This window comes from Odontesthes bonariensis, chromosome 8 (assembly GCF_027942865.1).
Source record: "Odontesthes bonariensis isolate fOdoBon6 chromosome 8, fOdoBon6.hap1, whole genome shotgun sequence".
NCBI classification, from domain to species: Eukaryota; Metazoa; Chordata; class Actinopteri; order Atheriniformes; family Atherinopsidae; genus Odontesthes; species Odontesthes bonariensis.
Genome location: NC_134513.1, coordinates 3,259,996 through 3,281,207, shown reverse-complemented (window position 1 = coordinate 3,281,207; position 21,212 = coordinate 3,259,996). Strand labels below are relative to the sequence as shown.

The window sequence follows — 21,212 nt, the reverse complement described above, 5'->3', positions numbered from 1 at the left end:
AATTCGTGGGAACAAAACTGTAAACAGCCGGTATTTTGTCAGGTTTTCAACACGTTGGGGATCTAAACGACTACTTTCTCACCTGACAATGTTTCAAATGTTGCTAAAGTTTACAGAGTTTAGAGCTTAAGGGAAATCAGCTTCAGGCCGGCTGATTTCGGCTCGGGCAGGAGCGAAATGCATTGTGGGTAAACGCTCTGCATACTGTCTGATCGATCAGTATGCAGTATGCATAATGTAGTATGTACTATGTAGTATGTAGTATGTAGTATAACACAGCCTAAGTGGGGCCAAAAGTTGTGTAAATCTAAGTTTAAGCTGTTGTGGAATGAGAATATGAAAAAGAATAGTAAGCTTGGTGTTGGTTTGGTGCGTTTATGTCCCAGAGAAGACTGCCCAGCGAGGACTACTCACCAAAACAACCATCAGTGATTTGCCTTCCAGTGAGTCGAGGCCAGGGTCAGTTCAGCAACCCCGATCAGACACTCGGAGATGAGTCACATAAAGTTCAAGCCTAAAAGGGAATGTCAGCCCAAAGCCCCCCGAGGGCATTAAGAGCCAACGGCACACCAAGAGAAGAAAGAGAAAACAGGAGGGCGACTGGAAACATTTTGTGAGACAACTTGTGCGCTGCTGTGTTTCGTATTAAGCATTCATGAAAATACAGTGAGACGCACCACATTCAAGTCTGACAATAATGCAGCATTCATGACTGCACAGCTGGCTCCCAGACTGATGCAAACGGCACAAAAAAAACAAAACAAAACAAAAATGAAAGCCCTCTTTGACTGTTTAAACTAATTAAACTGCATCAAAGCTCATAAATAAGTTTTCCCTCATTCCTCATGAACATTTGACCAATTATTTAGATTTATTTCCAGCGAATGCAAACAATGGCGAGCAAAGCAGCGACAAACCGTGAAAAACAAATGTGCATGAGAAGAGATAAATGAGAAAGAAGTGCTCAAACAAACTACTGAGCAGACTTTGTATACTTTAAACATCACGATGACAACATTTGCCATCATACAGACCAAGGTCTTCCGGCAAGTAACTATACTTTACCTTTAATAACCCACACTTAACCACTGACTCGTTAGCTAGCTAAATGCCCATTAAAGCAGCTTAAACTAACATTTTTAGAGTAAGGAAATAAAACTTGTTGCATGTTGTAATGAACCCAAACATGATCATCAGCTGACTGTGGTGTTGCTGGCTCAGGTCATCGATATACAAATCAAAATAATGCTAAAATTAACAACTAAGTTGTTTAAAAGGTTTATTTACAGTGAAATAATGCCGGAATGTCCCTTCAAAGATATTATACATAAGGATGAGAGGTAATATTCATGTTTTAACTGCTTCTTTGGACACACCAACTGCTAGCTTACACCTTCACCAGACTTTCTTGGCCACCATATTTATATATAATTTTTTTTTTCTGTGTACATTTTGTTTATGCCCCAAAAACACATTTATGCCCCTATTACACATTATGGAGACACTTTTCTTCCTGTAGGGCCACAGCAAACAACAAAAGCTAATGTTAGCTTAAAAATGGTGTTCGCTAGCACAAATGCTAACGCTAAATCTAATGCATTTAGAAAAATGGAAAAGAAAAATCACACAGAGATTCAAATATAGGTCGTATTCACACATATAGTTTATAACCGTTAACTTTCAGTGGTTCAGTATTTCCCAACAAAACTCCCCGACACCGTTTACACTGCAGTTAAGTAAACTACACTGTTTACTAGCTAGCTAAAACAAATGTATTAGCCTTTACAAAATTCAGATTTTCAGAACACTACGGTTGAATTTATGGAGGAGTATGGCAACATCTTAAAAACAAACAAACAAACAAAAGAAAAAGAATTCAAATAAAAAAGTGCTTTTTCATTTAATTAGAAGAGAAAGAAAGAAACTGCTTAGTCATCGAAGATAAGAATGACAGGAACTGGAGTGAAAGAAAGACATTTAATAAAAGGTTTAAAACTAAACCAAAAGAGATATTTATTTCTCATCTTAAAGTTTTGTCAAACTAAGTTTAGTTCCGATTTAATCGGATTTAGAAATGAATCTGCTAGCTAACGTGAAAACCTTTTCAAAAAGATTAAAACTTTCATTAAAAGATAAACAGAGGTAAGCAGATAAGTGCAGTTGATAGAAATGCCTAATCTGCTTATGTTCCAATTAAAATGTATTAAAAAAAACAACAAAGAAACCGGTTTCATAATTAGTGCGCGTTCCTCTGATGCAAAAATGTGGAAATATTACGTTTTATATTATGTGGTTTGCCGAAGTAATAACACGACGCTGCTGTCTCACAGCACATGAAACAGAAATGGCTGATATAAGGTGGTGATGACACGATATGTCAACAGGAAATAGAAAACAAGGCACACCAGCTTATCTTTGTCTTGTCTTGTGTGTCTCATTTCGATTTCACTGGCACTCAGAATCATGTCACTCCAAAAGGCGGGGGATTAGGAGGAGGTGGTGGGTTGTAGTGCACGGAGAGGGTGAATACACAGTCTGTGCACTGGAAAAAATCTAAATCTTACCAAGTATATTTGTCTCATTGAGTATCTCATTCCACTTGATATAAGACACAACTGCCTAACAAGCACCATTTCAGCCAGATATAGGGACTTGTTTGAAGACAATACATCTGGAATATCTTGTTAAGTGAAAAAGTCTTGAAAACAAATAGTTTTTTGAGTCATATTTCACATGAAACAAGCTTTTTTTTTCCATTTGAAGAGATTTTTAAGCTAATTTCAAGATCACTTTCAAATCAAAAGTCCTAAATATCACATCTTATTTCAAGAAATCTTGACAAGCCGATTTTCACTAGTTCCATTGGCAGATTTTTTTGCTTATTTCAAGCAAAAACGTCTTTTATTTGTTGTTTTTTTACTTATTTTTGGAGGGGCATTTTTTCCAGTGTGATGATATATATGGCCTGTGTGTGATCCAACAAAACATCTCCCTTCCCTCCGAATGCAAAGACGCACCTCAACGCTGCCCAAGGATTTGTTAATTAGCTCGCCAACATCTGTCCTCTCAATGCAAGAAGGGAGAAGAATCCAAAAAAATATTTACGCCCATCATCTGATCATCACATTTCCTCAACAGCACCCACAACAACAGATGTCACAAATGGCAGGGGAAAAAAAACAGACTTTTTTTTATATACACTGAAAAAAGTGACTTTTTGGTGAAGTAAACTCTATTAGAGTAACTGTCATAATTTCTACCTTGTATTTTTAAGATTCAATAAGAACTAGAAATAGAATAGAAAGAATAGAAAAATACTTTATTCATCCCCCCGATGGGGGAAATTCACATTAGTCAAGTAGCTCAACATTTTTTTAAATATTTACAATAATTGTATTAACAACAACAATAATAATACCAATTCTAGTAAAAATACTACTACTAACTAATAATAATAATGAATAAATAAATAAATAAATACATAAATAAATAAATGAATAAATAAAAATAAAAAACTAGAGCTTCTTACGTAAAATTAAACATTTTATTAACGTAATACATGAATTATGGGGGAAGAGTAAGTTTTACTTAGGTTTCCTCATACAATTAAAATGTTTAATAGTTGTATTTACATAAATCTAGAAATACTACATAAACTTTACTCTGAAAGTGTATCGTTAAAATCGACTAAATTACTTCATAACAGCAAATACTACAGATATATAAAATTTACTTCAATCTTGAGTAAAATGATGTTCCTGCCTATGAAAAACAAGTAGACTTTACTTCATTTGTTTAAATAAATATAACTTAAAACTTAGATGTAATTAAGTAAATGTTACTTAATATCTTCAAAACGGTTATGTTTTATGGTAAGTAAAATTTACTTGATACTGGCAAGTGAGTGTTAGACTGGAAAAAATCTAAATCTTACCAAGTATATTTGTCTCATTGAGTATCTCATTGCACTTAATATAAGACACAACTGCCTAACAAATACCATTTCAGCCAGATATAGGGACTTGTTTTAATACAATACATCTTGTAAGTGAAAAAGTCTTGAAAACAAATAGTTTTTTGAGTCATATTTCACATGAAACAAGCTTTTTTTTACATTTGAAGAGGTTTTAAGCTAATTTCAAGATCACTTTTAACTCAAAAGTCCTAAATATCACATCTTATTTCAAGAAATCTTGACAAGCCAATTTTCACTAGTTCCATTGGCAGATTTTTTTTGCTTATTTCAAGCAAAAAAAGCCTCGTATTTGTTGTTGTTTTTTTAACTTATCTTTGGAGGGGCATTTTTTCCAGTGTACTTGATATTGCAGCATTAAATATTACTTAAATCATTTGAGTGCAAAGACTTACAAAGGGTTTTATAAGTAAATCTTATGAGTTATTTTTTTCAGTATGTATATATATGATCCCTCTTTAATTGATGTTAGCATGCTGTTGAATAATGCATGTGCTGCTTTGACTAAGGGCTGCACAGCTATAAATTGTGCATGTGTATTTGCATGCGGGTGGGTGTGAAGGTGGGGACACTGTCTGCTTTGATGTGAAACTCATATCCCACGTCTAATGTCCTACACAGGCCAAAGGGAATTGATAAAATGATAAATTCTGCTCGTACAGAATGATTATAGCTGTGATTAAGTTGCATGGGACAGACCTTACAGAAGATGAGGAAAGGCCAAGGTGTTCTCCCTCTCTATTCATTCCACCGCTGCTAGCTTTGGGTATGCAGCGCTCAACAGAGCCTCCCCAGACATTGACAAATGAAGTAATTACATTTATGTGAGTGTGTAGGATTGATTCATCAACCATTGCTTGCTACCAAAAGCTTCTGATTTAATTGGAGAGCTGGTGACACATGCATCTTCCTGCGATAACAGATCATTTTTTACCCTAAATTAAATCCCCCTCTAATATTTCTAAGGAATCCGGTGCAGCTCTGAGTCGATGATATACAGTTTGTTGCACATTAAACTCCCTGCTAATTATTCACAGCTTCGGCATTGGAAGACATATGTTGTTGTCTGTTAATTAGCGATATGACATGATACAAAATCTATAGAAATAACCGTACACACACACACAATGGGAATAGATCTTCTAAATATTCTCTGAAAACTCCGAATCTGAAGGCTGCTCAATTTCTCCATTGATAAAATAAATTCACAACTCTACAACATAAAAATTCATGTAGAATATAGCATATACTTCGTTGTCTACAGTAGCAGATCAACCCTCTTCTTACTTTGAAGCTCCCAGCTCCCAGAAGTGACGTCGACGCAGCTTTAGCTGCAGAGAAGCTATCAGGCTTGTGTTGATAATAATAAACTCCTGGACTATTTTCAAACTTCCAAATGCATCGTTTTGTGAGTACAGACCATATTTGTACTACTGTAGAAGTTTGGTGTCATGACATGTGATTTTAGTGTGGTAATTTTGGAGATACTGCCAGGGTCCGTTAGCGCTTGTACGAAGCTATTCGGGATAACTCAGTAACTCGGCTGATGTTCAGCCAAGATCGGAAAAACTTTGGGTGGGCTACTTGGCTGGATATCACAGTTCAAATGACCCCAGGGTGAATCTACTCCGAAACACTTTCTAAGGCTGCATTGAACGGTAACGTTGTGTCCGCTGCCGTGTTGGATTAACACTCTACAAGCTTCGGTGTAGCGCATAGACGTCGTCATCGTCTTGCTGCCCCCCCCCGTTCTGTGATTGGTTCCCAAACTCAGGCAAAAATAAGGGCGGTGGTTTCCGGGCTGACTTTGCAGTGAGAATGAAATCGAGCGCAAAGCAGCATGGGAATTTCCAGGCTAATGAAATGCTGTGAAAATGCTCCTTTTTCAATCATGCAGGAGAACTATGTAAGTTTAGTCAGAAAAAAACAAATAGACAAAAAAACAGTTTTCAGACATAATTTCCCTGTTTTTGGGGACTTTTGACAGCGATTGTCCAACCTGTGGAGCAATTCCAGCTCGGTCTCATATAATGTAAAAAGCACATTTCCACAATGTGTCACAACAACACAACGAAGTGATGTCAGCAGTAACCGTGTGTTCATGAATATCCGAGCTAAACCACGTCCGAACTGACGACCAGTGACAGCACAATGTTGGGTCTGCAAAGCAGTCAAGTCTCTCAAGGTATGAAAAAGGGTTTTTTTTAATATCAAATCAAGACCAACCAAGAGCTGGAACGCTGCCGTCTGGCATGAATGTCTGAAGGATAAAAAACAAGCGTTTATTCCACAACAGGATTTCCACAAACAGCTACAAATTCTCCATGTAATTAATGCGCTGAAGGGGGAAGGACGCTTGTCCCTGGGACTGAGAAATCTCAAGAGATTTTGATGAAAAACACATTACGAAAGGGAAAAATCTCAGTAATTTCTAATGCTGTGCTTGACCATCACAGCTCCTCCTTCATCCCACTTAAAGGGATAGTTCGCCTCTTTTGAAATGAAGCTGTATGACATCCCATAATTGCAACATCATTTATGAATATATACGGTCTGCACAGCAGGCAGTGATATGAAGGGAGAGAAAATAGGGCCAAGCCATTGTGAGGTCTGACTTTTTCTTGCAGAACGATTTTGTGATGCAAATGTATTACTCTGTTGAACGCATATTGTTTTGAGAAGCAAAACGCTTTATTTTTTAAACCCCAGCCAACTAGCCGGACTACCTTCATCAACACCAAAACGAGGCTGGAACTCTGCTCACAGGACGCAGCAGGGGGTAAGAAGATGTTCAGAAATGATGTTGCTGATATGGGATGTTACACAGCTTCATGTCAAAAGAGGCGAACTGTCCCTTTAAGAATACATGGCAAGGGAATTTGGGATGCGACTTTGGTGAAGAACAGTGGGATATAATATGTCAGAATGTCTTTACATCATTGTCTTGTAATAAAGTTATTGAACAGGGTTACACAGGAGCTACTTTATGTAGTAAGATGGTTCCCTAATTCATCCCCAAGATGCCATCGCTGTGGAACATGTAGGATCAATTATGCACATTTTCTGGGCGTGCAAAAAACTAAAGCTTTTCTGGAGGGCTGCACATGATCCGACCGTTAAAGTTGTGGAAACTCTGCTGGACACCTTCAGCACAGAGATGGACAAGGCTTTACATTTACATACGATAAATATTTTGTCGTGCATTGACGCAGGTTTTTTTTAATTATTATAATTTTTGGGGCTTTTTTGGGCTTTAATGGATAGGAAAGTTCAGAGAGACAGGAAGCAGGGGGCAGAGAGAGGGGGAACGACACGCAGCCCAGGGCTGTCCGATGTGGGACTTGAACAGAACAATTTTTTTTACTGTAAAAGTCTGTTGCTCACAGGCTTTTATTTTGTAAAAGTCTGTTGCTCACAGGCTTTTATTTTGTTAAAGTCTGTTTCTCACAGGCTTTTATTTTGTTAAAGTCTGTTTCTCACAGGCTTTTATTTTGTAAAAGTCTGTTTCTCACAGGCTTTTATTTTGTTAAAGTCTGTTTCTCACAGGCTTTTATTTTGTAAAAGTCTGCTGCTGTCTGCTGTGGAACAGGAAAAGAAAGTAATCGGCGGATCCACCAAACATGGAGAAGGGTACGGAACTTTTACTCGGCCATTTTCATGTTAAAGTTCTTCCAGACGGCGGAGTCGACAGAACCAAAGTCATCTGTAAACTCTGCCAAGTTGAATTGTCTTCTCAGCGTAGTAGTTCCAGTCTAAAATATCACTTAAAGGCAAAACACACAACTGATAGCAGCAAGTCATTCAAGGAAACAGACAGTGGAGCGAGGCTTCTACATAAAAACTACAGAAAGATGCTGATGTTAAAAGTGTGTTTGCACAACAAATGTTATGGCACTTTCATTCATATGGCAGCACATTTAAAATAAAGCTAAATGCTAAAAGCTATACACTACTTTTGGATTCATTTTTGGATTCTGCGTACAAATGCGATTAATCGTGATTAATCAGGGAAATCATGTGATTAATTAGATTAAATCGTTGCCCAGCCCTAATAATTTTACAATCTTTAATCACGTAATGGAGAACAGTTCAGAATATGAAGCCGTGTCTCAGTTTTGTTTACCTTCTGTGATGCTACGGCCTGACAGGCCGTGATATTTGCTGCTGGAACACAACAACTGTGCCCGCGGTGACTTCCCTGATATCATGTCGCTGCTGTATTTTAGTCCATCTGCCCAGAGCTGGTGCTTCACTTACACAGACTGTGCCCTTTTCAGAAAATAATGACGGATAATATTCTTGTTTTAGGCCTGAGATTTAATGGTGTTTTCTCTCTCTCGAGTCAAAAATGTGTCATTTTCACAAATGGCACCACAATCAGACACTTACAGCCCTTCCATGTATCCCCAGATGATGCCCGACATGGAGAGAAAGCACGAGGAAAAAGCATAAAATCTAAATAAACCACGTTTTTGCTTCATCATATGATAGAGCCACGCCGTTGTTTGCATTTAATGTGGGTTTTTACATGAAACAGAGTTCCCTAACGAGTGTAACATTGAACAAAAGGTTGGATAAAAGAACTCATAAAAGAGAGAATTTGCATGAATTTCACCAATTGTGCAACATCCCGTACGCTGTATTGTTGCCTATAGGGTCCCTGCTGAGGAGCCTTAATGAGCTCTTCAACCCTAAAGAGGCAGGCATAACTCGCATGTTCTGCTGTCAGGGCGACAATGGAAGGGTTTATCACTGCCAAAGGCTTAGAGGGAGAGACTGAGCGGCGAGGAGACCGGGGGCGGAGGGAGGAAATACTTAACAGAAAGAAAGACTCAGATAGTAAGAGTGCAACAGAGAAATAACAAATCGCCTCCAGCCCGCCATGCATACATAACCGAGGCATGTTTCAGAATGTCTGGAAGTATCAGCTGGAATTACACTGCTGCAGCTCGCTGAGCACTTTCAGGCGACATTTCCGACCGTATCCCTCGCAGCGGTGCTACCCTTCTGTCCCACCCCTCCGCTTTACGCTCGGCTTTCTCTCTGCCTCCATTGTTGCATCTTCCCTGAGACTGTGACGGGGGGGTAAAAGAGGAAAAAGAGCAGACAGCAGGCGGTCTTCATCCCCTTTTACACAGCAGAGCCCCAGGGCTGCTGATTGACAAAAGATGCTTAACATGCACAAACCACAGCAGAGCATTTACCCTGGAAATATGTGAGGAATTAGCTTTTTTTTAGTTTTTTGCTGGGAAGCGTAATGAGCCACACCATGAAACATTTAGATTTAATGTTTTTTTGAGTGGTAGGTGCAACATCTTAAGTCTGTGCATGGCTTGTTGAGGATCAACTTGTGTTTACTGGAAGTAAAGCAGGTTAAGTCAGTGTTTGACTCCTGGTTAAAACCAGCGGATGAGTTATTACATACTAAACTGTGCACTTTTAGGCTGAGAGTATGCACAATATGTCTGATAATCAGTGGGGTTGGCTTGATGACCAGGTTAATAGCTGTTAGTCACTCAGTGGGGTCACATGGCTCTGAAAGGATCAGATTACTGGCTAAATTACAATCAGAATGAGTTATTAAGGGTAATTCTCCTTGGATATGTGGCGGTGAATGAATGGGATCAGAGGCACAAAGCGTGTCATACCCCGGTATGATAGGTGGCGCTGTACCCATTCCAGCTGTTGCTAATAGAGCCACTTCCTGTTGACCTCTTCACCACCAACAACAACAACAAACTCAGGCATTGGAGAAAGATGGAGAACGCAGAGCCAGATGAAGCTACGTCCCTCTACATTTGGTCTGTGATGAGCTGCTTGTTGCACAAACTCGATGCCCAACGGAGCATTCTCCATCGCGTTGTTTGTTTCTTTCTGACGGCGACAACAACAGGAATATCGTCTCCTTTGACTGTTAGTAAGATCAGTTGATCATGATGTGTTACTTTTTGCATGTAACCGTCAGTGGGTTACATGGCTCTGAAAGGATTGGATTTTTGGCTAAATTACAATCAGACTGAGTTATTAAGTGCATGTAGACTTACGAGCTTCTGTTACTCACCGATGGCTGACAGTGAATAAAATTGAGAAGAGAATAGAGAGAAGAAGGAGGCAGAGACGCCAAAAAGGAAGAGGCAGCAGAAAACATACTTATTTTTCAAGTTGTCATGTACCAATGCAGAGGAATCCGGCTCTACAACCCCTAAAGTCAACCCCATGTCTCCGTCGGTGGCCAAATGACCAAATAAAGTTTTCACAAATCATAAAATGTGTTTTAAAGACTCTGTAACCTCTAGAATAATTCCATCCAGATTTGAGCAGTGTAACTATTGTAGTTTCCATACAGGACCTAGTTTAGGGTGTTGAGAATACAAAAAAAGCAGTAAAATGACCCTGATTTGTTCACAAATCAGAATAAAGGTTTCACAAATCCCAAACAAGGTTTTAAAGACTCTGTACCCTCTTTAGAATAATTCCATCCAGATTTGAGCAGTGTAACTCTTGACACACCGGCCCTTTCACGGATCAGTTTGACACCACTGTCCTGGACGCACTCTACACAGCGCAGAGTTGGTTGATCAACAGAGTCTGGTCCAAACACTGTCACCAGGCAGAAGAAGCATTCACCCTCAACCAACCAAATATAGAAAGAGCCCATCTATCAAATTAAGATCTTACAGTGAGAGTGCGTTAAAGCTTCCTTGGAGCTTTAACGCACTCTGAAGACGCTAAAGCTGCAACAGTTCAGCTCAGCCACTTATTTCATCTGACTGCCTCATCTCTTCTCAGGCAGAAACATCCTCCTGTGTCTTCTGTCATACCATTAGTCCTTCCTGCTGTTGCAGTGTGAAATCAGGCTTATCCACTCAGAGGCTTTAAAATCTTCACTTATTTTCCAACATTCCCGCAGCAAAAAGGCAACTTTACAGAGTTTCTAAAGCTCAGATGGAACATCGTCGTCTCGCATCTCAAACATCTGGTGGAGGTCTGAATGTAAACCGTTGGCTTTGAATGGAGGACAGTACGTCACCACCCATTCATTTTGGGGTCTTTGGATCTGAAACTCGACACTTTATATTGTTAACAAAATGAGCAAATATGATCCAAACACTTAGCAGTGATCGTTTGAAGAGTTAACAGCTCAAATATTAAAGAAGTAAGGGATGAGCAGACGGTCGCCTACACAAGCGGTTCGTATCTTTAACAGCGTTTAATATCATCCAGTTAAACACCCACTTGACATTTCCATCTTAAACTTCACATGCACTGCAGAGTGTGCCCTATTATGCACCGGTGTGCTCCGTTTAAAGCAACCAACAGTGGGAACAGGAAGGGTTAACGCTGGTTAAATTTTACAGTTTCCATCGGCTCTGATTCTAAGTCATCGTTCGGTTAGATTTCAGCTAAACTTTCATGTTTTAGGGCTCTGTTACATTCTGAGTTTCCTTGTTTGGATCCATGTTTGGGATTCTAGTCTGTTTTTCTTGTGCATCTTTGTTAGCTTTAATTCCTCGTTGTGTCACCACCTGCCGCCCGTTTCTCATTGCCTCCTGCAGTATTTGCAGGATCGTCTTTTTTGGACTTAGCTGGATTTTTGGTCATTTGACTTCCTGCCTGTACGACACCTCGGCTTTTTTTTACTAAGTTTAATGAAGGACTGTGTTTTCATTAGGGCTGGGCAACGATTACACGGCTTCATATTCTGAACTGTTCTCCATTACGTGATTAAAGATTGTAAAATTACCAGGGCTGGGCAACGATTTAATCTAATTAATCACGTGATTTCCCTGATTAATCGCGATTAATCACATTTGTACGCAGAATCCAAAAATGAATCCAAAAGTAGCGTATAGCTTTTAGCATTTAGCTTTATTTTAAATGTGCTGCCATATGAATGAAAGTGCCATAACATTTGTTGTGCAAACACACTTTTAACATCAGCATCTTTCAACAATTCAACTTGGCAGTGTTTACAGATGACTTTGGTTCTGTTGACTCCGCCGTCTGGAAGAACTTTAAAATGAAAATGGCCGAGTAAAAGTTCCGTACCCTTCTCCATGTTTGGTGGATCCGCCGATTACTTTCTTTTCCTGTTCCACAGCAGACAGCAGCAGACTTTTACAATAATAAAACCTGCGTTAATGCGCGGTAAAATATTTGTCGGCTTTAAATAATCAGTGAGTTGACGCGATAATAACGAGTTAACTCGCCCAGCCCTAGTTTTCATGCATTAGGGTTGACGTAAATCGCTTCGGTTTAGGCACCAAAGCGCCCTGGTTAGGTTCAGAAAAAGACTTAAAACTGCTTAAAAACATAAAATAAAAACAGAAATCAGTGAAGAGGGGCTTCAGCTCATCTGGCAGGTCTGCGTCGGATGAAACCGTTTACAACCAGAAAAATGCTGCGTTGGCCTATAATGAGATTTAACATGCTACCAGCCATAAACAAGAGAAACGGAAGATATGAAATGTAGAAATTCATTGTCACGGGTGCGCTGGAGGAAAATGGGGAGGTTTTGGATCTATATACATTTGCATAATTTAACCACCCTGTATAATTTATTTATGTATTCAGAAATACATTCGACTTATCCGATTAGAGATATTTGCTCCTTCTGAGGCTCCATATGCACCTCTGGAAATATCGAGGTTACCGCCAGAGTCGTAGGCGCAGTGGTTGTTTTTCCCATTAAAAACATGAAGCCCTCCTCATCCACTGGGCCACGCAGGGTCTCAAATCAAATCTTTACTGTATATCCCTTATGCTCTCTGCAACAGCAACTGCAAATCATTTCATCGTTTCTGCATCCCAAAATGGTTGTTGGAGCAGCAGCGAGCTACGCTAAAAGATAAATGATGGCGAGCGCATTGTAATTTCCATATCAATCATGAAATGTGTCAGCAGCTTAAGTTGGAGTGGAAGGAGGAAGGGAGAATAGAATCTGTTTTTTTTTGTGATGAACACACTCCGGCTCTCTTTTAGAGGCTGCTCAAAAGGAGGGCAACTTAATGCACCTCGGGGCTCGGAGCCAAATCTCCGACTGACTGAACAGGTGTCCGACTGACTGACAGCCACTCAAACTGTTCCAGAGCCTCAACGGTCTCTGACATGTGGGCGCAGACAGGGTGCAGCTGTCGTTTAGGCCATAAACGTCCAGGAGATTTATCATCCGGCAACATTAACATTGAATCGTGGCTGTCAGCGTGTACGTCACCAGGAGTCGATGTGGCCGACGAGCCGGCGAGAAGCGAAGGAAGGGAGGATGAAAGAGTCCAGGAGAGGAGTGAGAGGAGGCCCCCGAGGCCACATAACAAGTTCTGAAGAGTTGGGCTGGCAAAACTTTGTGCCATCCTGTTAAGTGCAGGAGTCGTTGAAGGACACCAGACGATTGATTGGACGGAGTTGACTTGAGCACAATTTCCTCCTGGTGGCGACATGCATCAGCCGGGCCGCCGGTGCCTCCATTCTGCAGCTTAACTACCTCTCAGGCCTCCCGCTGTGACAAATGGCTTCTGTCTCCTCTAATGTAATATTTGTTTCTACTTCTGAGAGCATCCCTGCTACTCTGCGGCACGTCGTCTGCTTCATTGTGTTAGCCGACTTCATTCCCCCAACCGGCTGTCAATTGGTGGACCGTCGGAGTGTTCTCGTCCGTCTGTCTTTTGTCTCGTCGCCGTCCTTTTTTTCCTCCACCAGGATCCTCCTCCTGCTCCCTCATTCTCTCTCCTCTCTGCTGCTTCTCCCCCTCTCTGCACCTACACTCTCCCCCTTTTCTTTCCTCTGTCTTTGCTCCAGATGCTAGCTGTCTCGGCTCCGTGGGCTGCGTCTCGGTGATGGGGCCCCTGCAGGAATTCAAAGCACCATTCTGGCATTTTCTTCCAAGCAATTGCTTTTTCTGCAGTAATAAAAAGGAGGAGTAGCTTTAGCATCTCCCTCTGAATGGGCTTACTCGCCTTGGGCGAAAACAAGTGCACATCCGTGAATCCTCTGGAGGCGGGAGCACATCGCGAGTCTCCGTCCACATTCAGACCCAATTAAGCAGTCTCGCCCAATTTGCAGGATTGGTTTCAAAAAGTCACCGTTAATCAAAAATAGCTTTCAGAGAAGCTCCTGAATTTTAAATTCCTTGTTTGTATTTTTTTTTACTCCCACTTATACTGTCATTGCAGAGCTACAAACATCTCCCACTTGCTTTACCGTGACCCGTTGAGCCCTGCAGCCATAGACTACTTATGATATGATATGTAAATGTTACACACACAGTTTTATTGGTAATTAAAGTCACATTGACAGCAAATTAATTCACAACAGGACACGGAGCATTTAAGGTGCAATTAGCCATGGAAGCCGCTACCGTGATACTTTGCCTAACTGCAAACTCCAAACACTCTGCAATTTGTTTTCACATTAAGTAAATGTCACGGCATATTAGCATGCCATTATGGCATCCATTTTTGTTTTTTCCTTTTTTTTTTTTAAAACGCAGCAATGTTCAGGTGGTGGAAGGGAGGACGAAATCGGTCATGCATCCATCTGGAAGCAGCGTTTTGCCTCCACGGACATGCAAAAACAACCCGTACGTACCTTCTATCCATGCTTTTAACAACAAGCGGAGGGTCGGAGGGTCGGATGGCGTCACGGAGAGAGAGGAGAGGCACTGAGTGTTGTTGCGTTTGCTTTCCCCACTCGGCTGAACTCAGTCAGCTAAAAGGCCAACATTCATTGATTCAGAGAGAGGCTTGGGAGAACAGCACATCTGTAATTTCTAAATAATTCTCTTTGACTGTTGTGTTTTAATGTAAAACAAGAGTGCTGTGCTCAGTTTTACAAAGAATGCAGCTCTGCTGCTGCTGCTCAGCATAACTGACACTTTTTACCGAACACGATAAGACCTCGTTTCAATTTCCCCCTCAGCCCTACAGCACAATGTTTTGGTTTTTTTACCATTTTCCAAGTCAAGTTTTAACCAGTAGCTACTGTAATTACCCCCTGAAGGGCCTCTGCTTAGTGGAAGGCACTACAGATCTATGCCAGAGGGCAACACTGGTACCGGGATTACAACTCAATGCTTGAGGAATGCACTGGGTCCCAGTGTGAAACCAGCTCTGAAATTTAGCCAGTTCTAACCACAATTATGGAGGCAACAAATGAAGCTCACAATAAGCAAAGCTAAGTGTATTAAAGTGCCCTTCACCTCGGTATGCTAACATGCTAACATCCTGAATCTGAGCAAAAATCGTCTTTACCACCAATATATTATCCTGTTAGCACGCTAACACCAGCTAATCAGCGCTAAACAAACGTACAGCTGAAGCCAATGGAAAGCTAATGGAAGACATAATGGCTGTGTTCGCATACTTCTCCTACTATTCATACTGACTTTTTTCCCGGATGCATACTAGATTCTCCGAAATGTTGGGTATGCATCATGAGGTTACTACTCATACTCAAACTACCCAAGATGCAACGTAACGTGACGTCGCCGATCGTCATTTCCTGTCAAAACGGCAGTTTCAAGCTAGCTACAACGAGGGTTGGTTCACTTCCTGTTTCCAAAACAAAAGCACCAATTGTGTCGTAATGGCTTTCCCTATGATAAAAGGCAACGGGTATTTTATTTTGTGAAAATAACCGGAAGTGCGTTGCTCACTGCGGCTAGCTTTAGTAGCGCAGAATTCGTGGGAACAAAATTGTAAACAGCCGGTATTTTGTCAGGTTTTCAACACGTTGGGGATCTAAACAACTACTTTCTCACCTGAAAATGTTTCAAATGTTGCTAAAGTTTACAGAGTTTAGAGCTTAAGAGAAATCAGCTTCAGGCCGGCTGATTTCAGCTCGGGCAAGAGCGAAATGCATTGTGGGTAAACGCTCTGCACACTGACTAATCGATGAGTATGTAGTATGTAGTATGCAGTATTTGGTATGTAGTATGCGGTTTCGAACACAGCCAATGTCTCCCAACAATCCTCAGCTGTTGGAATCAGTATGAAATGGATGGTCCCACCTTCTGAATGAGCACTGCCCTCCTGTCAAGTCAAAATTCTAGTCAGGCAGACCCGCTTTTGCAAATTTAAGACATTAAACAAGAAATTAACTGATTAAAACACATGTTTTCACCATCAGAAAAGCACAACAGCAGGACTATATGGCCATGCGTGGCCCAAAGGGTACGAGCAGTTTTTTGTTGGGACTTATCGGATCATGGACGCCAATGCTTGGCAGCAAAGGTCAACAGTATCAGCAGCGAGTCCCACCAACGAGCACTTCGGACAGCCTAAATTGTGCTTATGTCCATATGACGAGCCCAGCGAGGAGCCGACTGAGTCTCCGGGACAAACAGAAACAAAACTCTGCCTGTGGCCACGTCGCTGTCTCCCACTTTATGTCAACGGGTTCCTGCTTCTTAATATTTCATCCCAGCCTCTTCGTACTCGATGATTTTCCATCTGCGGCTCGGTCTTTACAGAGTAAAAGCGAACGACAGAGCGATACTTATCAAGGCCTTTAACCTTTCAAAGCTACCTTTTATAAAGCGGTTAAAATATGGATGCCATTTCCTGCCGTCCAACAATGCAGCTCTTTGCTTTCTCGGAGGAAAACTCAACAAGTCGACTCCCTTTATGGATTTGCGTCCCCAGGCCATCGGCAGCCCTTTCAGCTGCTTCTCGACAGCAGCTCCACTCTCCGTCTCCCTCCCAGCAGAAGAAGAAGAAGAAGAAGAAGAAGAAAACGAAGAGGCTTGGGGCTGTGCTGAAAATAGGAGAAGATATTCCAACATGCACGTGCATTCACCAACAAGTTCTTGTGTTTTTTTTTAGGTCAGTCGAGTCCCTTTTTCCTCAGCTGGTGAATCAGCCCTGCGACATTCTCAGACGAGATTATGTATATATATATATGTATACACACATGTGTGTGTGTGTGCCCGTCAACCTATGTGTGATTATGTGTTTTGAAGTGTACAGGCGACAGGAAGAGGCGCCTGGGCGCAACACGCCATTTCTTCTCGGCGGATGCCCTGAAGCTGCCGTTCTCGCTAACAGTCAACCATCTATTGATTCGGCTGCAGAACTATAGCAGCTCATAAACAAACAGGCAGGAAACACAGGAGACCACGCTGGGAAGGACTTTAAGTGGCAGCAGAGAGCTTTTTGTCCCTGACAGCGGCAGAAAACCTTCCAGCATGTGAGTTTCAGCATCGTTAAAATCTATAACCCAGCAGGGTGATGCTCGCGGACGGGCGTGTTAAGTCTGTGATAGACTGACTTTCTTCCTCTCCGTGGAGAGCGTGCACATCATCACAGCCCAGACTGGAATGAATCAGCAATTGTTGGAGGTCTGAGAGGAAAAGAGTTTGGCTTAACCTCTCTCCCTCCAGTTTCTCCCCTCGTCACTCCATCCTCCCTCAGACCCGAAACCGCTCCACAGTCCTCAGCTATCCCGAGCTAAGATTAGCATACTGATTAGCTACCCTCGCAGGCTCTCTCATCCGCCTCTCTCTGAGCTCATGAGTGGGGCTACAGCCTCATGAATGCATAATTGCTCCGTCTGCAAACAGAACCGAGGCTGCGAGCTTCCAGAGGAGGGAGCTGGTGCGCAGAAGACAGCGTTGCTGATGTTGCTTTGCTTTCTGTAATCAGAGCGTACCGGAGCGTTCTGCTGTCATTACACCTTCCAACGGCACTCGTTTGTTACCAACACTTCAGCTGCTGGGCTGCTGTGTTTTAGATCAGAGTTGTTTTTTTACACCCCCCTCCCTCATCCCTCTCATCGCTCCTCCACTCTTTCCCTCCCTGCATCCCTCGCTCGTCTCATCAAGACTGGAGTGAGGATGTCAAGCCACCTCTCCTCTGCTGCTCTCACCTCTTTCAATCCCCCTTCTTCTCGTCTCTCCCTCCTCTTTTCAATCTCTTCCTCTCAGAAGGGCCTGAGTGAGGACGGCAGATCCTGTTAAGCTGGACGCTGATTCTGGGTGACAGGCACCATATGAGTCATGGTCATAATGACAGGGCCTCCCCTCAATTCCACCCTCGTGCCTGTACAACACAACAGCTCCGCCAGCTGAAGCGGCACGAGGTAGAAACAACAGGAATGCAGCTTTTAACACTCCAGGAGCTGAAGTCAATCAGAAGAGTAAGAAGTGCCTTTTACAGCACTAAACAAATACAGTGGGAGGGGAATAAAAGCCCAAATTTACCATCCGTTTACATGCTGAATCCATATATACAGTTTGTATTAAGACCACAAAATCAACAAGTGACCAGCAGAAAATGAATGTTTAACCGATTTATCTATCCTCTGTGCTACATCGTGATATACCGACCTCAGATTATTTTCCAGATTAATCCAGGAACCAACAGAAGTAACGATTAGCTGCATGAAAACTCAGATTTTAAGACTTTATCCTGTGAAAAAACTTCTAATGTGAGCAAAGAACAAAAATGGAAAAAAGCCAACCTCTTCTGTTGGCAAGGAGAAGAAACAGGCTGCGTTCAGCGGTCAGCCGAGCTCAGAACAAACGCTTCCAAAGAAATGCCAGAGAGAGGAAATAAATGAAAAGACGGTTTGTACAAAAAGAAAGAGACACATGAAATAGCTGAGCAGAAAATGGAGATGGAGGATAGACAAAAAAAACACCGAAGGGGCATCAAAGGTTGTGAGAGCAAAGCCCGGGGTAGACAGCAGAGATGAAAACGGGGAAAGAAGAAAGAAAACGTTCACAGTTGTCAGATCTACTGAGCTGCATATTCAAATATTCAGAAATAAATTCACAGAGAGAGAAAATAAAAAGAGCAACAAAAAGGCCTCTGTGTCGTAATGATGGGAGCAGAAAAAAACGAAAGACGAGATAATTTGTTGTTCTGCATCACTGGATCACTTTGGGCAGAAAATTGTTGAGTTCCAGAAGGAATACGGTGCTGCGAGGTGGGAGGTCGAGGGGCTAAAAGACTGCTGACTGAAACAAACATCCAAGCACCATTGATTGGACACAAGCAGAAGATCAATCGACATGGCCGAAGGCACCATAAAAGAGGAGAGGAAACTACCCCTCCCTGCTTCTCCAGAAGCTTTCCTTCTTATAAACCAGCCTCCCCTCCCTGTTGATTAAGCTGAAGCTGGTGTGATTACAAAGCAAAACTCAATCCTGTGTCCACTGTGAGAGGAAGAAGATCATCTGATGAATCTGTTCGTCTCTCTATAAAAACACACCGGCAGAGCTGATGTGCTCAAGAACAAGATGATTATATTAATCACCAGCTCAGCCCTTAATGATTTATTATTATTTATTTTTAATGGGCTTATCGTGGCTATCGCATAGAGCAGACTGAGGTGCACACAGCCAGCTGGGTTTCTCCTCAGAAGTGAGTCAGATGCAGTTGGAGAAGGTGTGAGAAGTCTGATTTTACAGCTTCAGCCTCTGTTTGGTGCAGAGACGGTGTGACTGATGCCTGCCAGTCTGATTTCAGAGGGTTACCAAGCAGGAAGGTGATGTGTGTGGGAATTAAAAAGCGCCACCAGAGACCTAATTAGGCCTCCGACACACTCAAGTTAATCCTGCTATCCTGTGGAAAGTGTGGCGCATTTTCCGCTCCTGTGGGGAAAAGTGCCCTCTCATCCCCGCCTGTGTGTTTGCATAGGTGAGAGCAGGAGGAAACACACTAAGGGAGCACGCACGCGCGTGTGTGTGTGCGTGGCACGCGTTTTCCAATAACTGTTGAGAGAGGGGGTCAAAAATGACACCTCGACTACTACTGAGATCAATACGCTGAGCGCGGCTGGTGCGTGATTTTGATGTCAAAGCGTCCCCACATGACACGGTCACCCACTGCGCACTAACGCTCCACAGTGCGTGCGTGCGCGTGTGTGTGCAACTGTGCGTGTGTGTGTGTGTGTGTGGCCAAAAAAAATGAGCGGCGGCGGAACTTACCGCAGTAAAGGAGCAGCAGCGCCGTCAGAAGCACAACAGCCCAGAAAGTTGACGACATCGGCCAGCGAGTGGCATCCGTGCGTCTGGCCAGCCTGGACACCGAAGCCATTGAAGAAACGGAGAGCTTTCCTCCTCACGAAAAAAAAAAAAAAAAAAGAAAATTTCACAATCCAACTCGGCTTCTCACGAGACTGATATTTCCGCGTGTAATCCCACAAAAAGGCATGCCGAGAGCGAGCGAACTGAAGGAAAAGCGGGTCACCGAATCCTCTGGTCGTCGGGCTGCCGGTGCGCAAAAGAAAAGGTCACATCTTTCTCAGGAAAACCCTGCTGAGAAATAACGCGAGTTTCTTTTGTTTTAGGGCGGTCAAAAGCACAAGTTTGGGCAACGGTTCCCTTAGTTGTTCCAAAGTGTGACGGTCCTATTTCAATAAGAGGAGGCGCAGTGCGCTGGAGCCTGAAGAGAGAGTCCACTTAATGCTCAAAGTGTTCAATCATTTGTACCGCAGCGTCGTAAAAGCTCATTTCACCTGTGGTCGCTTTCCGCGCGCCTCCCATCGCCCCGGCGTCCGGACAACGCAGTCAGAAACCGGGGTAGAGGGGGGGAAACAGAAAGGGAGCAAAAATAAACTGGATAAGGTGAAATCCGGTGAATAAACGCCAGCGCGGATGGAGGTGGATTGGTCGTATAATGAGGAGAGAGGGGGAGGAAGGGGAGGAAGAGGGGGGAGGTGGGGGGACTCCTTCAATCTGACGGGTTTGGCACGAAGTAGATGAAGATCACAGCATGGTTGCAGGAGCAAAACGCAGGATGGAGAAGAAATGGGCAGAGACGGAGACTGTGGGAGAGGAAAAAAAAAGCGCACCGTGCGAAAAGTGAAACATTCACATAATCAATACGTCAGCAATAAGCCACGCGAGGTTTACAGAAATCACAACAGATTGGAGCCGCGGCGCAGAAGAAACCAACTTACCTCAATATGTTGGCAGACACCCCGGTATGTCATGTATTGATCCCAATCGACAGTGAATGGGTGATATTTTCCACAACCAAGAAGAGCTGCTGCTCAAACACTGCGCGTGTGCGCTGTGAGCTTTAATTCGCACCAAAAATGCACGTTTTCTCCAACTTATTCTCCCCCCTGGATCTACTGGAGCATGTTTCCGGTCATTTCTACCAACACGAGGTGAATTCAGAGATGTAAATGAACGTTTAAACACATCCACACGAGCAATAACTTCCTTTTGAGATGGATTTTTATTGCCATCTTGAGCCCAATCGTGTTACCAGCGTTGATCGACCCGCAGTCACAG

The 21,212-nt window shown here is 42.5% G+C and overlaps 1 protein-coding gene across 2 annotated transcripts in view; it reads right to left on the bottom strand.

Annotated features, from left to right (window-relative positions):
- Positions 1 to 21,002, bottom strand: part of LOC142385123 (chemokine-like protein TAFA-5) — a 175,467-nt gene extending 154,465 nt beyond the window's left edge. Inside the window, exons 1-2 of one of the 2 annotated variants that reach the window (XM_075471321.1) lie at positions 20,873 to 21,002; positions 19,899 to 20,030 (exon numbers count right to left, since the gene is read on the bottom strand). In XM_075471321.1, the coding sequence (XP_075327436.1) occupies positions 19,899 to 20,007 (109 nt within the window). In that variant the 5' untranslated portion in view covers positions 20,008 to 20,030; positions 20,873 to 21,002. Of the gene's footprint in view, positions 1 to 19,898; positions 20,714 to 20,872 lie in introns of those variants that run through there. The other variant, XM_075471320.1, reaches the window with a different exon arrangement.
- Between the last annotated feature and the right edge of the window lie 210 nt (positions 21,003 to 21,212).